Source organism: Aedes aegypti, chromosome 2, assembly GCF_002204515.2.
Source record: "Aedes aegypti strain LVP_AGWG chromosome 2, AaegL5.0 Primary Assembly, whole genome shotgun sequence".
Classification (NCBI taxonomy): Eukaryota; Metazoa; Arthropoda; class Insecta; order Diptera; family Culicidae; genus Aedes; species Aedes aegypti.
Window position 1 is genome coordinate 124,785,262 of NC_035108.1, and position 21,590 is coordinate 124,806,851.

At 37.7% G+C, this 21,590-nt stretch overlaps 1 protein-coding gene across 1 annotated transcript in view; it reads right to left on the bottom strand.

Annotated features, from left to right (window-relative positions):
• Window positions 1-4,197: 4,197 nt before the first annotated feature.
• The window catches only part of LOC5575145, a 34,786-nt gene continuing 17,393 nt past the window's right edge, over window positions 4,198-21,590 (bottom strand). Inside the window, exons 3-7 of the mRNA XM_001655472.2 lie at window positions 21,304-21,450; window positions 21,108-21,235; window positions 20,858-21,052; window positions 4,893-4,969; window positions 4,198-4,835 (exon numbers count right to left, since the gene is read on the bottom strand). Of these exons, the coding sequence (XP_001655522.2) occupies window positions 4,295-4,835; window positions 4,893-4,969; window positions 20,858-21,052; window positions 21,108-21,235; window positions 21,304-21,450 (1,088 nt within the window). The 3' untranslated portion in view covers window positions 4,198-4,294. The remainder of the gene's footprint in view (window positions 4,836-4,892; window positions 4,970-20,857; window positions 21,053-21,107; window positions 21,236-21,303; window positions 21,451-21,590) is intronic.

Here is a 21,590-nt window from a genome sequence, read left to right on the forward strand (position 1 = left end):
GGGGTGGGTGTCAGAAATGGTAATTTTTGGCATTATGAAATTTGTGAATGAACCCTTAATATAAAATGTTTAAAATAAAAAATGCTGTGCAGATTCCAAAAATAGAAGAGTGTTTTGAGAACTTGTTGAATAGTTGTGGCAAAAACAAATCAGTTATCACAATTTGAATTATTTCTTATTATACAAAAAACATGCTGTGAATATTCTCCATTTCCAAAAATACGGGATAATTTGAACATTTTCAATAAAACGATGGGACAGCTCTTCAAGGTATTGAAAACAGTACTGTCCCGTTAAATACGGTACGTATGGTAAGCCTATGTTAATACCAACAAAAATGTTAACGCTCTGGTTTGGTTATTTCTCCTACGATTGCAAATTATGCTTTATATAAAAAAATTAACAATAAAACTCTAGAGGATGTTCCATTCTGGGAAATGTAAAGGTTACCATCCGTCCTGATTTAGCAGGGCATGTCCTGATTTTGAGATTCTTTTGAGGTGTCCTGATTCATTTCTCATATTTTACGTTTTGTCCTACTTTTTCATGGTTGCCAAACACCATGAATTATCAGATTTGATTTGATTTTGGAAAGCCTATCATACTACAAATGGTAACAATCATGGGAACATAATAATGTTTTCTATTATCGCGTAATATTTTGATGCACCGCAAGGCATTTGAATGCAATCTTTTTGAAAAAAAGAATCGAATGAGAGAGCTTTACGATCATTGAAGAAAAGCATAATTTACCTTTTTTTGTGGAGATAATAGGAACTATAGCCGAAACAATATACTAAATGGGTTCCGGGTCATTTGGCCGAACGTCATTTGGCCGAACGTCATTTGGCCGAACGCCATTTGGTCGAATGCCGTTTGGCCGAACGCCATTTGGTCGAAAGGGTCATTTAGCCGAATGACCACTCATGACCATGACCACTCATAAAAGAGCAGCCTATGAGCAAAAGAAGGAAAAATCTTTTCGAAAATTTGAGCGACTGCCAATGATTTAAAAAAGCTAAACTTCCCAATAGAAATATAAGCTAAATTCTTGTCGATAGTGATAAAACCAGTATAACTCGAAAAAATAGCCTATGTTTGAAAGAAGGAAAAAATTCAGATGAAATCATCAAAGACGCTTGAAACCCTAGCACACCGTTGGTAACCCAGATGCGAATTAACCATCGGCTTAGAGTTTTGTGCAGCTTAGAGTCTTGTCCTGAATTGACGGGTCAATTTTATCGTTTTCTTGGAGCACTTATATAGTGACAAACATGGCGTCCCGTCACATCATGCAAAACAACAAATTAATTAGTTATTGGGCCACATTCAGCGTGGAGGCAATTTGATTTTTTTGTTCGTAATTCGGTCAAACGACCCGTTCGGCCAGATGGCGTTCAGTCAAACGGCATTCGGCCAAACGGCGTTCGGCCAAATGGCCGGACACCTGCTAAATGCGATGTCTAACCACGAGTCTTTTGAGAGATCCTTAATGAACGCTTCTCAGTCATAAGATCTTTTCTCCCAATAACATTAGATGTGTTTCTGTACAGACCCTTAACGAGTTTTTACAAGATCTTTACAAAAACATTAGGGAAGCTTCTTTAAAAAAAAACCATGATTCGAAGAAAAATTCGAAAAGATTTCAAGTGGAGTAGTTCCTGATCAGACACTAAGCAGATTTCATTAAAAATCATCGTTGAATTGCTGACGAGACTTTTGTACATTTTTTTTTTTTATTTCTAAATGATAGTTGAGAGTCCCTCGGCAAATATGGTTATTTAGATATACAGTCAACTCTCTCTTACTCGATATTCTGTATCTCGATATTTTCCCTAACTCGATGGAATACGCGGTCCCTTTAATCTAGCATGCTTTGATACCTCCGTAAGTCAATACCTCTCTAACTCGATGTTCCCTAACTCGATGCTATCTGTTTCAGTTTTCCATGCAAGTTTACCTCTCTTACTCGATATTTTCACGAAAAGTTCCAAATTTCCTCCATATGTTGGTAAATTTAATGAATTTGATTATTATGATTATATTGATAGTTAAATTAGGGTTTTCTGCCCATTTCTGGGTAATAAAACTTTCAATTTTTGCAGATTTTTAAAAAAGTGTCACATAGGTAAATGTGGTAAAATTGCATTATTTTTCACGTTAAAGATACTATTTTGAATATATTTTATCAATATATGAAAAGTTTAAAATTTGAAAAATATGTTTTCTGTATCTTGATACCTCCCTAATTTGACTGTTCCTATATTTTCACACATGTAAAATTAAAAGTGAAACTAGTCACCCACTTTACAAAATTTTTGGTTCGCTGGAACTACTTTTGAACGCGTTTGAACCTAGTATCCCGGCCAACCAGAAGATGATTTCCTATAGCGATCGATATCGAATCGTTTTGAATCGTTAGAGATCGCCATCGTTAGACAAAAATTCACGACTCGAGCTAAAGTGAAGTATGGAATGCACCCTAATATGAGTATAATAAAAATACTCAAATGAAAATTTTTAATAGCTTCGATAGCCTTAAGTTGTCCATAAATTTTTCGATCAATAGATATCATATCAAAGTGGAAAATTTGTTTTATGGTTAATGGTTTTCTGGCTAAAATCATTCTGGCGTATTGAAATCAATTTTATGCCTACTTCCCTTTGTCCATACCTGCAAGGTCGACGTTAGCACCAGCACTATTACAATATGTTCATTTGGTATAGATTAAAAAAGTTAAAAGACTGGCTGAGAGAGATATTTCCATACTTTTCGTACTATGGTTATCTTATGGTGAAAATAGTTTAAATCCACACCTGTAATTTTGAAGAGCACTTATCGGACGAACCATATCACAGATTTCAGGAAAGGAACAACCGCGTTTGATGAAACACCTAAATTTTACCTCCCATAACAAAAAAAGGAGCAAAACCACGGTTATTTCGCCGTTGTCCCTTCTTTCAGGGCTATGTCGCATGTAGGAGAACTAGGTGTAAAACGCGCCGTCGGGGTAAAAAGCGCCACCGCAATATATTCAAGATAAGAGGTATTTTAGTCCAATTCGTTACAGGTCCCTCAGGTTACAAAGAACAAAAGGTTAAACGTGAGTCGAAATTCGGTGATTTCGAGGTCCGCTGCTGGCCTACTACTCTTAGGGTGAATGGGATATTGGTTTCTTATTAGGTTTAAAACAGTTAACATTTCTTTTATTTTTGTAATAAACTCGTATGATTAAGGTGAATATGAATAAAAGCCACTGCTCAAATTTTCAAGATCACAAATCTAGAGAACCGAGCAAAGTTCTGTGCTCAATGTTTGATCTGTGATTAAAAGATCAAATTTTCAGCCCAGAATTGGCTGTTCCTCTAGATTTTAGCTCTTGAAAATTCACGATGACCTTAAAGTAAAAATGCATCGAAACCTAACCTTGAATTTTCTCGAGCACAAATCTATAGAACCAGACAACCGCACGTGCTCTATTTGTGTTAGCTCTGTTGGCTATTTGGACGATTTACAAATTTAAGTGTGTAATCGTTTGGAGATCTATTTACAAGAAATGCGACGTTTAATCAAGATAAACGAAACTCTCACTCCTTGATACCGTTTACATTAACATTCTATTCGAGCGAAACAACTCTATAATCACTCGAATGCCATGAGGTCGCCAATCGGAAGACGCGTGCCCAAATACACATCCTTGTTCAGGGGATCACATTCTACACGGATGGGATGAATGAAATCAATGTTGAACAATTTGGCGACTAAAGTAATGTCATTCTTCCGCATTGATAAGAGATAAGTCCGGTCACGAGCCGTCTTAGTGGGACGAGGAAAGTTGAGTAACCTACTTTTGAGATGTATTCTAAACAAACCTGGTACGTTTGGTTTGTTACATTGTCGTTGCGGAAATTGTTGCCATTTTTATGAGGCTCTCATCGCTATTCATCCATATATTTTCTGTAATTTAACATCGACACCATTTTCATGACAGCCATCAGACAGATGTTTCTTCAGGTCGCTTCAGTAATCGTACTTACATACAGACGGCGCAACGGATTGACCCTTCGCGGGGGTTAACTTTGTTTACTCTCTAGATGGAGCGTACCCTCCATTATCTCGTAGACTGGGTGCCATTCGTCGCGAAGGGCAGAGCAACTCTAGGTTATCTTGGTTGAAGGCGGGTAGGATGCTAAATGTTCCATTACAATAGTGTTTTCTTTATTTAACTTCTAATTAACATAAGTAAACGAGTTTGTTGCATTCGGAAGACAGACGTCGACTAGCTTTTGCGTATTACTGGTATCTGCTATTCCTGAGGACCGATCTCAAAGGAGGTCGGTTTTCGAAGGGATTCACCCTTGGCATCGGAGGGCTGTAGTTGGGCGTCGGAAGATCCGAGTCGTTATTGACGGGAGGCGGAGGGGCTGGGGCAAATGTCCGCAAACCATTACCCGGTCCAGTGACGTTAAAACTGTTGCGATAGTTCAGCTCCTGGGCAACCTTGGCTGCGGCAGCATCCCTTCGTACGACGGTATTCATGTTGAAGTTCTTCGGTGGTGGAGGAGGTGGAATCGGCTTTGGTGGATCGGGACGAATCTCTTCTGGTTCGGCGGAAGGCTGTCTGGCGAGAGGTTCGAAAGTGCGTGCTACGGAAGTGCTAGGCTGAGGCGTGTACGATCTGGATTGGTTGGAGTAGTCTTGCTGTGTCTGCTGTTGAATTGGTCGTTCGATGATTTCGGTCGGTTGCTCAGAGATACGATCCAACGGTCGACGGTAGTTAGTCGGTGGATTATACGGGCGGCGAACGTCTTCTTGGATGTGGCGTTGCGATTGACTGAAATTAGACTTATCAGCATATGGTGATTAAAACCTAAAAAAATTGCTGACTCACCTCATGTCATAAGCATCTATTGGCGCTCGACGCGGTCCGCCATTATCCCCGACAAATGCAGCGTTCGTGGAACCGCTCTGAAATGAGAATGAATCAATTAACCCTTCGTCTGTGTTCTGGGAGCAATATTACCCTAGAGAACTTTGAAGGGCTGTTGCTATTTTGAAATTGTTTTACATCGAATATATTACACTTTGATGTAGATGTTCTGTGAGTCTGTGCCATGGGGTTATATTGACCTCAAATTCAAATCTGGATAACTGTACGAATTTTTTATTTTTCAATTTAGAATGTCAACTATCCGGTAAAATATTACCCTTAACGCTAGTAGACCACCTTTTTGTGGTGCGTTATTGGGTAAATTTATACCAGTGAACCCTAGTCCTGACTGCTTAAAATGAAGAGAACAGGATGTTATAGTAATCAAAGGAAAATTTATTAATCCTTGTTACATTTTAAACCTTGTTGAAGTGACAATTCTCGGTTTTCCCAGTTGCCGAGAAAGATCCTGGCAAGAAAAAAATTGAGTCGAAATCATTTATTTGTTTTCTAATCTTTTTGTTATTTAGTTCTCTAGTTTGAAGGAGTAAGAACCAGGATTCTGATGCATGAACAATATCGGCTCAATCAAGAGATCCAATTTTGACTGTAAAGGAGCGCGCCTGTCGAGAGTACACACTTACCACACAGGCACAGGATGGTTCGGAGCTGAACTCATACAGATGGGCCCGGAGAGGCTGTCCATTTGTCTGCACCGGCTGATAGGCACAATCTGGGAAACAGAACAGCTACCGAAGGAGTGGAAGGAAGGGGTAATATGCCCCATCTACAAGAAAGGCGACAAGTTAGATTGTAAGAACTTTCGAGCGATCACCATTCTAAATGCGGCCTACAAAGTATTATCCCAGATCATCTTCCGTCGTCTGTCACCTGTAGTAAACGAGGTCGAGGGAAATTATCAAGCCGGCTTCGTTGACGGCCGATCGTCAACGGACCAGATCTTTACTGTCCGGCAATTCCTCCAAAAATGTCGTGAATACCAGGTCCCAACGCATCACCTTTTCATCGATTTCAAGGCGGCAGTATCGACCGCGTAGAGCTATGGAAAATCATGGGCAAGAACAGCTTTCCCGGGAAGCTCACGAGACTGATAAGAGCGACGATGGAAGATGTGCAAAATTGTGTGAAGGTTTCAGGCGAACACTCCAGTTCGTTTGGATCCCACCGGGGACTACGACAATGTGATGGACTTTCGTGCCTTTTGTTCAATATTGCGCTAGAAGGTGTTATGAGGAGAGCCAGGCTCAACAGCCGGGGTACGATTTTTACGAGATCCAGTCAATTTGTTTGCTTCGCAGATGATATGGACATCGTCGGCCGAACATTTGAAAAAGTGGCAGACCTGTACACCCGCCTGAAACGCGAGGGAGCAAAGATTGGACTGGTGGTGAATGCGGCCAAGAGAAAGTATATGTTAGCTGGGCCATGTTACGATAGACGGGGATACGTTAGAGGTGGTCGACTAGTTCGTCTACCTTGGATCCTTGCTGACGGCTGACAATAACGTAAGCCGTGAAATACAGAGACGCATCATCAGTGGAAGTCCGGCCTACTATGGCCTTCACAGGAAGCTGCGGTCAAAAAAGATTCACACCCGCACCAAATGTATCATGTACAAAAAGCTCATAAGGCCGGTAGTACTCTACGGGCATGAAACGTGGACGATGCTCGAGAAGAACCTGCAAACACTTGGAGTCTTCAAACGTAGGGTGCTTAGAACGATCTTTAGCGGTGTGCAGGAAAACGGTGTGTGGTGGCGAAGGATGAACCACGAGCTCGCCCAACTCTACGGCGAACCTAGTATCCATAAGGTGGCTAAAGCTGGAACGATACGATGGGCAGGGCATGTTGCAAAAATGCCGGACAGCAACCCTGCAAAGATGGTGGTCGCTTCGGAACCGGTTGGTACAAGAAGGCGTGGAGCGCAACAAGCTAGGTGGGCGGATAAGTGCATATCGATTTGGCGAGCGTGACGCAGAACCGAGGATGGAGAGATGCGACCACGAACTAAGTATTGTGGCGTGAAATTGTTGATTCAGTGTTATCTGTGTAGATGTTTACTTAATAAATGAAAAAATGTACACCCAAGTCGAACTCTAACTTTCTTACCGAAGGTTAGTCATGATCAAGGTTATTAATCGATAAATTATCGTTATCGCCGACTTAGTTAACGTCTTTTTACCGTTATCGTCGTCAACGATAAAGTTTTCAGACGTTCTCTTTATCGGCGATAAAACGATAACTTCTGATAACTATTGATTTATCGCTTGCTTATCCATGATTGACAGACTCACACTCAAATCCCGATCAAAAAGCTCTCCCGCGAGAGCAAATTCATTAGAGATCTGCTTCGAAAACCTCATGCTTGCTTGCAAAATCACTCAATCACACTCAAGCCATTATGAATGATTATGTCATAAAATCCCCTAAAATTCGTGAAAATCGAATGTTGCTGTTACGTTATAGAGGATTACTATAATTCTAGCGGACTAACAAGAAATCATTGCTTTGTGTGAGTAAACTGTGGAAATACGAGACAGTGAGTCAAACAGATGACTGCAGATTTACGTAATTGACAACTCAATCGTGAATTATGAGAATTTGAGTTTTTCGCAACACTGTGGTTGTCGTCAACTGAAGGTTTTCGAGAATCGTTGTGTTATCGGACGATAATATATCGCTTAACAACTCTGGTCCTAATGCCCAGAGCATTAATTTCTTTGGCGATATTTTTTAAAGAATATATATTTTTGGAGAACTTTCCGATGAAATTGTTTCCAGGATCTCAACAGGTTTTCTAAAATCACAGAATAAACCCTAACAAATCCAAGAGATACTCTATGAAAATTCTAGGAATTGCAAGACAAATTGAGCGGTTCCATTTGAATTCGAATGTCGGTTTACTTTTGTATTTTTTGATTTGGCTGAAATTTGGCATACCGTCAAACGGGGCTTCTTTTGACATTGTTTCCACATTCTTTAACTTTGAGGATTTGTAACTCTTAGAATTATTGATAGATATTGATAATTTTTGCCTATATTTAAGTTGTATATGTACGTACCAAATGTGCAAAGTATGAGGCAAATCCATCAAGAAATAACAAAAAAACTTGAATAGCGAAAAAAGTGTGTCCTTCAAGACAAAAAAGGGGCTACTTTGGACATTTTCACAATTTGCTAATAAAATGATTTTTCCTTATAACTTTCAAACTGATTCAATAGATTGTCGTCCGCTGTGATGTTATTGAACGTTTTTCATTTATTTATTTATTTATTTATTTATTGCATTTTTCACAAGTAGCGTAAGATATAAATCTTATAATTGCCACAAAGTAGTTATGGAGTGCGTCATGGTAACAATCACTTTTACTTTTACATATTACAGAAAAAAAATATACTAAAACTAATTAAAGTGTACTTTGCATTGCTTCTTAAACACTATAATTGAATTTATTTCCTTTAAGAAATTCGGCAGAGCATTCCATAAACCGACACCCTTCACGAAAAATGTACCTGAATATTGTGACGTATAATGAACTGGGATGGAAAAATTTCTGCTTCTATTACTTCTTAAGGATCTCAATTTTGTGTGCAAATATCTAGGATTTTTTGTAAGAATTAACTTATGGACTATGATACTAATACGTGCCTTGTAAAAACCATGAAAGGAGTTGTCCAACAGTGTTTGTTGAAGGTGAGAAACATGGTCCAGACGTTTTAAACCATATACAAAACGAACACTGAAGGCTGATTGGGCACGTCAGGAGTTAATCATCAATGTTAACTTCCTTTTCCCGATCAGCCTAGATAGCCGCGTAGTGTCGGTAGCGGTTGTTTCAATTGGCTAAGAATTAACACTACGGACTGCCTGTTCCGGTGGTAAAAGTCCACCTAACAGGTGACCCCTAATTCATGCGGCTTTAAGCTTACCGTGCCTAAGAATGAATGGTTAGGGGGATCTAAATAAAACCTAATCGCAAATGGAGCCTGTGGAGTACCAGGGCGCCCTCTACAGTATTATGCCCTTCCTGTGCTACCCGGAGCAATGGTGCAGGTGACCTTGTGTTTCTCCGAGATAATCGGCTGCCCTTCTTAAGTCTCAAGCCTGAGGCTAAATAAGGGTGGGATTATTAATACGTTGTAACTTAGTTTAAATTTTCACCTCTATGGTTTCGCATTATGCGTATTACACAGTGTGTTCTGTGCTTTTCGCCTTTGTCGACTTTTAAGAGATACCGATATGTTTTTTCGCTGCTGGTCTCTTTCGTTCTGAGATTGCGAAAAGCTTAATCCTGCCTAGTTTGGGTAGTGGCTACGGTTAGGATAGCTTTGTTAGACAAATCTTCAGCATAAAATATCAGCAATGATCAATCTTTGTAGACTCATGCAAATGCTACAGCTCAAATGGCGCTTGTTCAAAAACCTTATTTTTGTGATCATTTATCTAGGTAACCTTGTGGACCCAGTTTTTGCTACTTTCGGAAACATGAAATGGCAAACTCGCGTGACATGCCTCGTGCATGCGTGCTCGTAAATAGCGCTATCGTTGCTACACTCATTTCTGAGTTAACAACCAGAGATGTATGTGCTGTCACAATTGATATTTCTGTTGGTGACCTCAATAGGAAATACGTCTTTCGTTGTGTGGTGTATTTACTACATGATGAACCATCCCTAATGGATGATTTCAAACGAGTTGTCGTTTACTGCCTATGAAGAGTCCTTCTGCTGATTGTGGGCAGTTATGCTAATACTCATCACATCATCTGGAGCAGTTCAGCTATCAATTTGAGAAGCTCCAGTCTGATAAAGTGCTTAAGTAGTTCAAATCTTGGATTACTTATTTTTAGGGAATCGCCCAACCTTCATGGTATCTGCTAGAGAAGAAGTGTTAGACATGATGCTCTGCTCGAACAGAATCAGTCACAAGTTGACGAATTGGCATGTATCAGATGATGAATCATTATCTGATCATCGCTACATACACTGGGAATTGGTTGTGACCAAATTCCATGGATTCTCTCCGTCCATTGGAAATCCTGGTGATTCGGATGTTTCCACTTCCGGTGAGTTGGGACACAATTGTCCTTGCTTCGAGTGATCTCACAAGCTTGTTATCGCATGTCGAACTCAAATTGAGGAACTGAATTCAGTCAACTCTGTAAACCTTGTATGGGTACCTGGCCATTCTTCCATCGTTGGAAATGAATTGGCTGATGAGCTAGCTCGCGATGGAGCATCGCATGACTCCATTGGCCCTGAGCCGCCTATTCCAACTTCGAAGTGCTGGGTGAAGCTTCAGATTAATTCTTGGGCGGCAACTCAGCACAAGCAATATTGGAATAGTTTGGAGTCGTGTCGTCAAACAAAATTGTACATTACTGAGCCATCTCCAAGGGTGGCGAAGTATTTAACAAATCTGTCAAAGCAGAATTGCAGTCTCTTGGTCAGAGCGTTGACAGGCCACTGCCGACTCAACTATCACATGACAAATATTCAGCGTGTTGACTCATTTGTGTGTGATAGTTGTGACTCCGATTATGGAACTTCGTATCACCTGATATGCAACTGTCCAGTTTTTGCGCAAATGCGATTCCAATTACTTGGTAAACACTTATTAAGTGAGACTGAAATCAGAAGCCTGAATCTTCAGGACATTCTATTATTCTTAACCCGCTGTGGTAATGAGCTATAGGCTCTCTTTACGCTCTTGCGTTTTGCAGTGCCCTTTTTAGGGCGCTGCTCGAACCCATTGTGGTATGGAGCTACATGCTCTCAATTCGCTTATGCGATCTTCCCTCTTCAAGGGACCCCACTCCTATTTCCTCCCATCTTTCCCTTCCCTTTCCTCTCCCATCGGGTAGATGATGAAATAGGCTCAAATATGGCGATGGCACAAATCTCCCAAATGGCGGGGAACGTGCCTCTGGAGCCGGCCTTCTGATACCTGATACTTTGCATTGCTTCTTAAACACTATAATTGAATTTATTTCCTTTAAGAAATTCGGCAGAGCATTCCATAAACCGACACCCTTCACGAAAAATGTACCTGAATATTGTGACGTATAATGAACTGGGATGGAAAAATTTCTGCTTCTATTACTTCTTAAGGATCTCAATTTTGTGTGCAAATATCTAGGATTTTTTGTAAGAATTAACTTATGGACTATGATACTAATACGTGCCTTGTAAAAACCATGAAAGGAGTTGTCCAACAGTGTTTGTTGAAGGTGAGAAACATGGTCCAGACGTTTTAAACCATATACAAAACGAACACATGAATTAAGCGCTACTCTAAGTTTTTCTTGAGTTCTAGACGTTACACTGAAAAACAAAAAATCACAAGATATAAAATATGGTAAAATGAAAGTTTTGAACAATTTCAATTTCATATCGAAGCTGAACAGATTAGCCTTTGAATAAAGAGATCGTAAAACACTATAAATTTTACCGCACTGACCTAAAACGTATTTGTCCCATTTGAAAGAAGTTTCAACAGTGTACCCTAAACTGGTTGCACTATCAACAAATCTTACGGGGTCAGAACCTATTTGAATTTTTGGACATTCACAGCAATTTCCACGATTTATTAAAAGAGCATTGGTTTTTCGAGCATTCAGTTTGAGAGAGTTCAGTTCAGACCATTTCCTGATAGATTCAAGATCTTCATTAATGAAACATGCAATAGTCTCTGCATCATATTTTTTACAATTAAAATACAACTGAACATCATCAGCGAATAAATGTATAGAACAATATTTAATAACAGATGGGAGATCATTTATGTATAAACTGAACAAGATAGGACCTAGAACAGATCCTTGCGGAACGCCCGAGCTGACATTAAGAAAACTTGATAAAATACCATTAGAAAAAACGGCCTGCTTACGATTCTGCAAATATGATTGAATCAATTGCACAGATTGCCTACAAAATAAAAATTGTTCTGCAAGCTTATTACACACCATTGAATGTGATATGGAATCGAAGGCCTTTGAGAAATCCAGTAATATCATAATGACTTTATTTCCTTTATCCAAGACGATACCAATGTCATCGCAGATCTTTATCATTGCAGTTTTGGTACTGTGACCTGGACGATACCCCGATTGATAATCGGAAAGTAATTGCTTATCGTGCACATAAGCACAAATTTGCTTTTTTAAAATTCGTTCGAAAGCCTTGGACAGTGCGCTAAGAATACTTATCGGCCGCAGATTCTCAAGCGTATTGCAATTATGCTTCTTCTTAATAGGTATTACTTTCGAAAGTTTCCATGCATCGGGATAAACTGATGAGTTGATTATGCAGTTGAAAAGGAAAGTTATTGGCTGAAGGAGCAATGGTAAAATGAATTTGATGAATCTTATAGGTAGTTCATCGAGCCCGACAGCGTTGGAATTTACTTCAAAAATTGCATTAATTGTGTCGTAGTCATTGATGTTCTGAAATGTGAAACCATTTTGTGCAACACTGTGACCTCCAGCTATATCTTCAGAGGGTGAAGAAAAGTGTTGATGAAACGACTTGTTGATTTCATCTGCACTGAAGTCAATTTCAGCACTGGAAGGACGAGTGGAGAAACCTAGCTCACGTAGTTTTAACCAAAGTTGTTTCGAAGGCATTTTTACATCTAACTGACTTTTAAAATAATTACGTTTAGCTCTTAAAATCAATGTGTTTGCAGCATTTCTTAGTTTTTTGAATAGCTTAAAATCATCTTCAACGTTTGTACGCTTCCATTTCTTGTATTGTCGATCCCGATCAATCATTGCTCTTTGAACTTCTGCATTGAACCATGGATTGTGCCTAGCAACAGAATTTTTAACACGTCTCAATGGAACACATTTGTCGTGCAAAGATTTAATGTACTGATTAAATATGTTTATTAATGTAATGGGATCTGTATTCGAATAAAAAATATTCCAATTAAGTTCATGGAATTCAGCAATCACAATGTTTGGATTGATATTTTTATAATCACGATAGTAGAACTCATTTGTTTCAGAAGTTGTGTTAAAATCAACAGAGGCAAAGATGAGATCATGATGGGAGATAAGAGGGACGCTAATTTGTCCAAATTTAAGGATTTTATCTGGGTTATTACTGATAATTAAATCAAGCTGTGAGGCTCCATGAGAATGAAAAAAAGTTGGTTCTTGACCGACATTCCGAAGACCAAACGCGTTTAAAGTATCCAAAAACCGATCGGTTTTTCCACACTGTTTCAAAATATTGGTGTTAAAATCTCCCATCAGTATAATTTCATCATACAGTATCCCAAATTCAGTTAGTTTATGGCTGATTAAATCGGAACATTCCAAATCTGGATGGTTATAAAAATTACCAATTAATAACTTACTACCGTTGCACAAAACTTCACAAAAAATAAACTCGATGGTATGGTTTCCAATCAAAACTTGCGACGCTTCAATAGTTTTGTATTTCAACCACTTTTTCAAGTATATTATTAAGCCACCACCAATTTTCCCACAACGATCATTCCTTATCATGTTGTATCCATCGATATTAATAGTTCCCATACCAGTTTTGTCATTCAACCATGTTTCGTTCACGCATGCAACATCTACGTTGGATACACTCATAATTTGGCGCAGTTCATCAAACTTAGTCATATCCCTAGCGCATAGACTTTGAACGTTCAAAGACATAATGGATAATTTTTCAGCAACAAGCATAGATTTCATCACAATCCCAGGTAAACATAAATCCGTTGAGGTGTCAGAATTATGATGACTAGCCATAATCACTGGAGAGAATGTTTAAGAAGCAATGCATTGTACAAAAACAGTCTAACCAAAACATAACTCGAATCAATTAAATTCATTCATAATGACGCAAATAAAACTCAAAAAATGCTTGATAATTTCATGTGTAGCAATTTCAATAGATATTCAATATTAACATCGTAGTAGCTTCAAGACAAATGAAAGTAACTTCCCAGCAGTTCAGCCAACAGCAACAACGACAGCAGCAACAGCAACATCACGCAGTCCGCCCAGCAGTATCCATTGATGAGTTTCGTTGATAACTTTTAGGAGAGGATACAAGGAGTAACTGCAGGAAGGAGTGGAAGGACAGAGAGCTCTTATTGGATAGGTATCATGTTGTTGACTTTCAGGAAAGAAATCACGGGAGCAATCAGGAATGGAAGCAAAGGAAAAGAGAGCACTAACTAGGAAAGGTTAAGATTGATGTATTATGTTGTTCAGATGATCCACAGACGATATATGAATCACTCCAGCCTCCACCGTCTTCTTGATGCATATTTCACCGTTTCTGGAGAACACAGCTTGCAACTTGCCATCCTTTCTAGCCAGTAGTGCTTTATTTTTAATTTCTCTTGCGATCGGTGTGAGATTCTCGTTCACAAAAATCCTATCGTTGCTCTTGAACCCGATCTGATCAAGCGTTAGCGTTCTCGTGCGAATGTACTTGTAATAGAAATCACATCGTTGATTTGTTATTGCAAATTGCAGAAGGATTTTGTAGCTTTTGCCAACGGTCATAGGTTGCTTTGAAAGTCGACGGATATCCACAAGAGGTGTGCTGCTATATCCAAGCTGATTGCACCATATATCGAAGTATTCCATTAGGTTCTCGGCTTTCGTGTACGGAACGCCACTCACGATGAGATCGTTCGAATACTGAGAGCGCGAGAGGGTAGATGCTGTAGAATGTATCGCCTCCTTGTTGGCTTGGACCGATCGGTTGAGATCGCTGATCGATTTGTCCAGTTGAGAGCGCATAGAGTCCAGCTCAGATTTAATCTCCATCTTCACACTCAGCATCCCATCGTTGATTTGTTTTGCCAACTCATCTTTTGTACTGTCTAACTTGTTAGAGATCCACTGAGCGAGTTGAGCGACAGACATTTCATCGGTACTGTTGGATGTCTCGTCTGGCTTAGTGCGTTTTGTAGATACATCTCTTCTTGTGTTCATTTCGATGAATTACACCGCCAACCGGTACAGACGAAGATGATGACGGATAGATTATATCACCAGTCCTCAGACAGACAGCAATTCCGAGTTTTTCACACCACAGAAGAGTAATTGAGAAAGAATATCACAGTTCACGATTAAATAGGTTGGTTATCGAATATTTGTGCACTACACTTCAGTTTTAACATGGGTAATTATTGCATAATGGACTTATCCACGGTCTTCTTTTATTGTCGACTTTCTTTTTTTTTCGCTGTAAATGCGGGTCGTGTTTACATAAAATGACATCCGGACCAACATTCAGTGAATGAATGTTCACCGAATGAACATTGAGTGGATGAATGTGCAGCGAAATTGTTCATTTTTTGTAAACACGGCCCGCAGTAAAGGTTTTCTTCCCGGTGGAAGTTGCAGCGTGACGTCATCGTAGATTAGTTCATTCGAGTATTATTGCGCCAGCACTATGTTACTACAACTGCTCCATTTGCCAGTGTTGCCAATTATATGTTATAATTGTTATTATATATGATAAACTTAATGTAGAAAATCGCAAAGCTAGAATCAATTACACATATATAACAAATTTCAACGAAACATGCCATTCACTATTCTCAGTTTGAAGTATGAAACTTAAATTTTCAACTTCCTCTTAAATGGAACTATCAGTTACGAATGCGCGATTTTCAAGTTGACATAAACGAACGACGAAACTACTGGGTACTGCGATGATGAATGAGTTATGTTCAAAAACTCTTTTTTTTACTATTCTTACTGTTATATTAACGATATGTAGAAGGATGTACCGGTAACTAATTTACTACCAGTATGTAATTTTCATTAAAAACGCAATCTATGAAGTAAAGTTTTGCAAGATCGTAAAGAAGTAAGTTTGCTTTTGTAATATGCTTTTAGCTTCTTAGCAGTTTAGAGCTGGCTTAAGAATAGTTTAATTTAAGCATTTGAAAGATGCGACTGTTCTGTACTACAAATTCATGTAAAATATGACGAAAAATAGTTTTTAAGAGATTATGTTGTGAATTTGGCATTGGTACGTATTGAAATATGTGTGTTTTATGTCTATTCACTTTAACAAACATTTATTTTATTTTTTTTTCATGTTGTAAAATACACAAACCAAAACATTATAATAAAATAAAAGTCGCAAAAATTAGACCTTTGATCAATTATTTTAATAAAACAACAATTTTAAGCAGAACAAATCATAAGATTTTCATGAAACATGACGATTCGATAGTTTTGTGATGCTCCCAATAAGTTTCCACGACATGGGTAAAATTCAAACAATGTTTGTATAGCCAATGTTTTATACCTTGTGAATATTTATTCGAGCTTTTTTGGAATGTTTTCTTGTTCATCCTGTTATTGTTGATGTTGTTCCAAGAAAAAATCATGCCTAGTGGTAGAGCATATATGGGTTAATAAAAGTGCTGAAGACACAAAATTGCTCAGATTAATATTTACGCTGCTAATAAATACAAAAGGTGAGTGTCCAAAGTAGCCCCTGGATTTAAAAGTAGCCCCGTCCGACGGTATGCTTTCTTTATACCCAAAAATGCCTATTTGCATCATCGGTTCGCCATTTTTACCCTAGCGTTACTTTTGAGAAGGGCCTAAGAAAAAAAAGTCTTAACAAAGGTGAATTTGTTGAAAATGGTCATAATAAACTTTTCAAATGTTTCGGTAGCAAAGAGCAAAATTTTCTCATATACCTTTTTTTGTTGAAAATTTTGCGTACTTTCATAAAATCGGGTCGAAAAGCATTCAAAAAGTTTATTTAGACCATATTGAAAAATCAACCTTTTTTTAAAAAATTATAACTTTTCAAAAAATATAAAAATGAAATTTGGGAAAAAAGTCGTCATTTTCTGTGGAACCGCTCAATTTGTACACGAATTATGCAAAAATTGTCCGAGGAATTTCTCCTAGGGAAAAATATTTTAACAGAATTCTGAATTATACATTATAGAACTCTGAAGTTTTTTTTTTTTGAAAAATTTCTTCACAAGAATAAGTTTTCCTAAAACTATTTCTGTAGGAATTTTTGAAACACTACTTTGAGATGGTTGTGCTACTTTTCCTCGAATGTCAGTTCCCCGAATGTCGTTTCCCCGAACGCCAGTTCCCGAATACCCCGTTTCTCCGTATAGCCCATTCCCCCCGAAAAGTGTATGGCACTTATATTTGTCATGACTTCAAACATTTCAGAGTGGTGAATGAACCGGTCATCTGATGTGCACCCTTCTTTGTTTGACTGGCGGTTCTTTCGATTTTCACCGTCCTCGTCACCTTTGGCATTATATGTTTAGACGAGAATGACCAAATATCTCTTTCTTTTAATTGCTTAGCGTTTTTTGTAGTTTACTACACTAACATTGAAGACAATTCTTGCACCTTTTTGAGCCGTATCATTTTTCGGGGAAACGGGTTATCGGGAAAATGGCATTCGGGGAAAAGGGCCATTCAGGGCACTGGCTTTCGGGGAAATGACATTTGGTTTTGGATGTATGAATACGTTACTATATGTTTGTGAAAGAAGTCCTTTAAAAAACTAACAAACTATATTCTTGCAAATAATTTATGAAAAAATATTTATGGAATCTCTGAAGAAATCTTTACAGCTATAATTGAATAATTTCTAGAGGATTTATTGAAGCATGACATTCATAGAAAAATGTTTGGAGGTATGCCAAAAGAAATCAATAGATATTATATTGGGAAATCATTTGTACAAATTGTTTAATGTTTTATAAAACTTCATTAGAGGAATATCTGAAACAAGTATAAAGCAATAGAGACATTATCTTCCCTAAAGATTTTCTGAAGAAATCCCTGGCAAAAATTTCTTGGGGAACTCTCAGAGGGATTCTTATGGAAAATCATCATTTGACTTCAGAACCGTTTCGAAACATACTCAAACAACTGTTCTAAACTGACCTTATGAGATTCAAATTTTGCAGCATTGCTACAGTATACAGTAACCTTCGTAATACTAATATTAAACCTACATGATGTTGGAATAGAGGTAGTGTCGCACCTCAGGTAGAAGAATCGTCGGTTGAGAAGCATGCGTCGTCGTAGGTAAAAGTGTGGAAGATTTGTTGTGAGGTATAATATTTGTGTAGGATGTTGAATTGTAAAAATAGATACCTGGTTTGAATAAAGAGAGTTGCAGCTGCTGGTTGAGGTATCAGTCAGTTAGCTGCCCAGTTGAAGGAGACATCTACTGTATTGTATTTCTTTATGATTTGTAATCGGATGTGGACGGGCTAGCCTCGCTAGGATCTGAGTGGTCTTAGCGGACTAGCCTTTAAACACATGATAGTTGAATCAGAAACTGAATCTTAAGGGATCTGCATTTCGGATTCACAATGATGTTTGTCGCGAACCTGGTAACCCTAAACATTCGGGGCAAATGGAGAAGTTCTGGGCAACGCCCAAGTTCGAGGAAGTACTGTACACGGAGAAATCAGACTACCCAAAAAATAAGATCTTTTTACTCAAATTTGGGTAAACTGCATTTAGTTTTTACCCACGGTTGGGTTGTTTTGCCTCTCTCGCAACAGCAATGTTGTCAAAAACAGAGAGAGACGCACCGACCTATCGTCGAAGTTCAATGGAATAAGCCAAATTTGGGTTCTTTCGAGTTTACCTAACGTTAAGTTGTTTTTACCCATCACGGAGACTTCAGAAGCTAACGCTGGGTAGAATTTTGTTTTGCACTAAGTTGTTTGTTTTGCCGCTGTCAAATGGAAACAATCTAATGATAGATAGATATATATATATATATATATATATATATATATATATATATATATATATATATATATATATATATATATATATATATATATATATATATATATATATATATATATATATATATATATATATATATATATATATATATATATATATATATATATATATATATATATATATATATATATATATATATATATATATATATATATATATATATATATATATATATATATATATATATATATATATATATATATATATATATATATATATATATATATATATATATATATATATATATATATATATATATATATATATATATATATATATATATATATATATATATACCCTATTTGTATATAAATTGCAGCTTCAACGGCATGGTTACTTGGTTACAATTTTATGATAACCTGTTTCCGAGATACAAGCGTCCATCATTTCTAAATGTTTAGAACTTTTTTAACAATAACCTCTTCCCGCGATGAATTCTCTTTTCGAGTTCTCTTATATTTTTTTTAATAAACCTGATTTAAAAGAACTAAAACAGCAAAAAAATCTTAAATCCATTTGAATTTGAAACACCGACCTAGAGGGTCACCGAATTCCGTGAAAATTTGCTATTTTGTTCCTTTTCCAAAATAAGGATACCGTCGTTGGGGGTGAGAATGGGTCAAAAGGGATATGTACGATTTATTTATTGATTAACTATCGCAATTTAACTCCAATAAACTTCAAATTTGGTGAGTATGTACTTTGATAGTACATTAACAACTGTTAAAAAATAAAGAAAAATATTTTTAAACAGCGGCACCACAACTGAATGAAAAATTACCCAATCTTACCCCATAGAGGGGGTGACATTGGGTCACTGTAATTGAAATAACTTGTTTTCGAGAATATGATTGCAAAACCATTCACAGCTGAAAAATATTGATGAAATACGATGCAAACAAGATGAAACGATATCTAACATGTTTCATAGGTATGATAGACTTAAAAGAACGATTAAACCAAAAAATTGAAGATCTATGAGAAAAAAATGTAAATCCAACATTCATCGTCAAGTTTACATAAATTTTCTTGTTTTTTCCTCAAATTGACTTCAAAGTCTCATTCCCATTGCCATAGAGCCTGTTCAGTTTCCCTAAAGGTGTACTGAAACAGTGATTTTTTCAACCTTCGCAAATAGTTAGATTTTGGTGCGACATTCCACGATCACTACACTTCAGGCAGATGTTGACGTCATAATCCCAATATTTCAGCGATCCAACTCATTTGAACTTCCGTGAGATATTTCTATGATATGAAAATACTGATAAATAATTAAATAACTAAAAATAAATCCATTTGATAAAATTTTACGATGTTGCTGCGCATGAAACACAGTTGCTGGTTTGAGTAATGACTCACACTGTAGTGCTGATAAAAAATGACTGAATTTTATTTTCAAAAATGTGTATCTCAAAAACTAAAAAACATACATCGCTGAAAATTTGACAGTAAACGTAAAATTTTCTTAACTTTCAAGAAAAAATGAGAACAGCAAAAACCCCCTTTGGCCTTGAAAACAAAGAAAAACGGAAATTTCCGATTTTTTTTCATGTAAAATGCCAATTTTTGTGAAATTTTATATTTTTCTTCAAAAATCAAAATCATTAGCTTTCATTTCGTCCAAGCAAATCAAGCGTAACAATTTTTTTTAAACAAAAAAATTGCAAAGTCGCGATTTTTCTGGTCACCCTATTTCGGAAATGGTCACCCTAACCAAAAAATCCAAAAACACGTGTATCCTTATTTCGGATAAGGAACAAAAAAGCAAATTTTCACGGAATTCGGTGACCCACTAAATCGATTTTTCATGGAATAGCTGCAATAAGACCCCAAGACACAGACAACGTGACTATTTCCTGGCACAGACATTAGGTTAAACAACCAAATCGTATTAGTCAAACACTGGCCGTACAAATGCTTCCAATTATTCTATCATGTAGATAACTTGCCCAGTCAACTGAATGATTGATGATCATCGGTTCTACTGATTTCCCCCAGTTTGCTGCACATGTCATACGTCACGTTAAGTTATCGCTTCGAACCCGTTCACTGACAATCGCTCTAGTCAAAACCATCCCCAAAATACATGTTCGTTTAGCTTACCTTTTGCCGGAACTGATTGTAGTCGTAGATGGTGAAGGTCTGCGTGAACAGGTACACGACCAACGTGACGTTGATGATCCAAATGATGAAACCACGGAAGGCCATTACCAGCATTATACCGGAGGCTGTCGCTGCCGTCACGAGGACCTCATCTGCTGGGGTCGGAGCTGGGTAGGCGCGTAGGAACAGAGCGCTCTGAAAAACGGAAATCACAAGTATAACAGTTGTCGATAGAGAGTATAAAACTCACAATTATAGTGTCATAATCTACGGCGAATTGAATTCCTAGCGCCAAGTCCAGGACACTTATCGTCACCGTGAAGGCGATCCAGATGTACAAGAATATGTTGATGTATCGAACGTACTTCTTTCGAGCATCTACAAAATTGAAAATCCGATTAACAGGTCAAATACCGGAATGAAGATGAGGATAATGTCGATCATACTGGTGAGTAGTGTGAGAGAGCTGACCGCCCAAAATATATGGAGGATGAGGTAGACCCAAACCCAGGCGTGTAGATCCCCTGGTGAAAGCAGGTTCAACTCCCGCACGACTGTCATGTCGATGAGAGGGATATCAATTTCACATGTTCCTGGAAGTAGAAAACAGAGACAAGCAGTTTTAATTATTTAGGTACGTCGATAGTCATCTTAACCTTCACAATTCTTTGAAAACAAAATTTATTATTGGCAATGCTCTCGAAACTGACATTATCTAAAGCAGCGTGCTGCC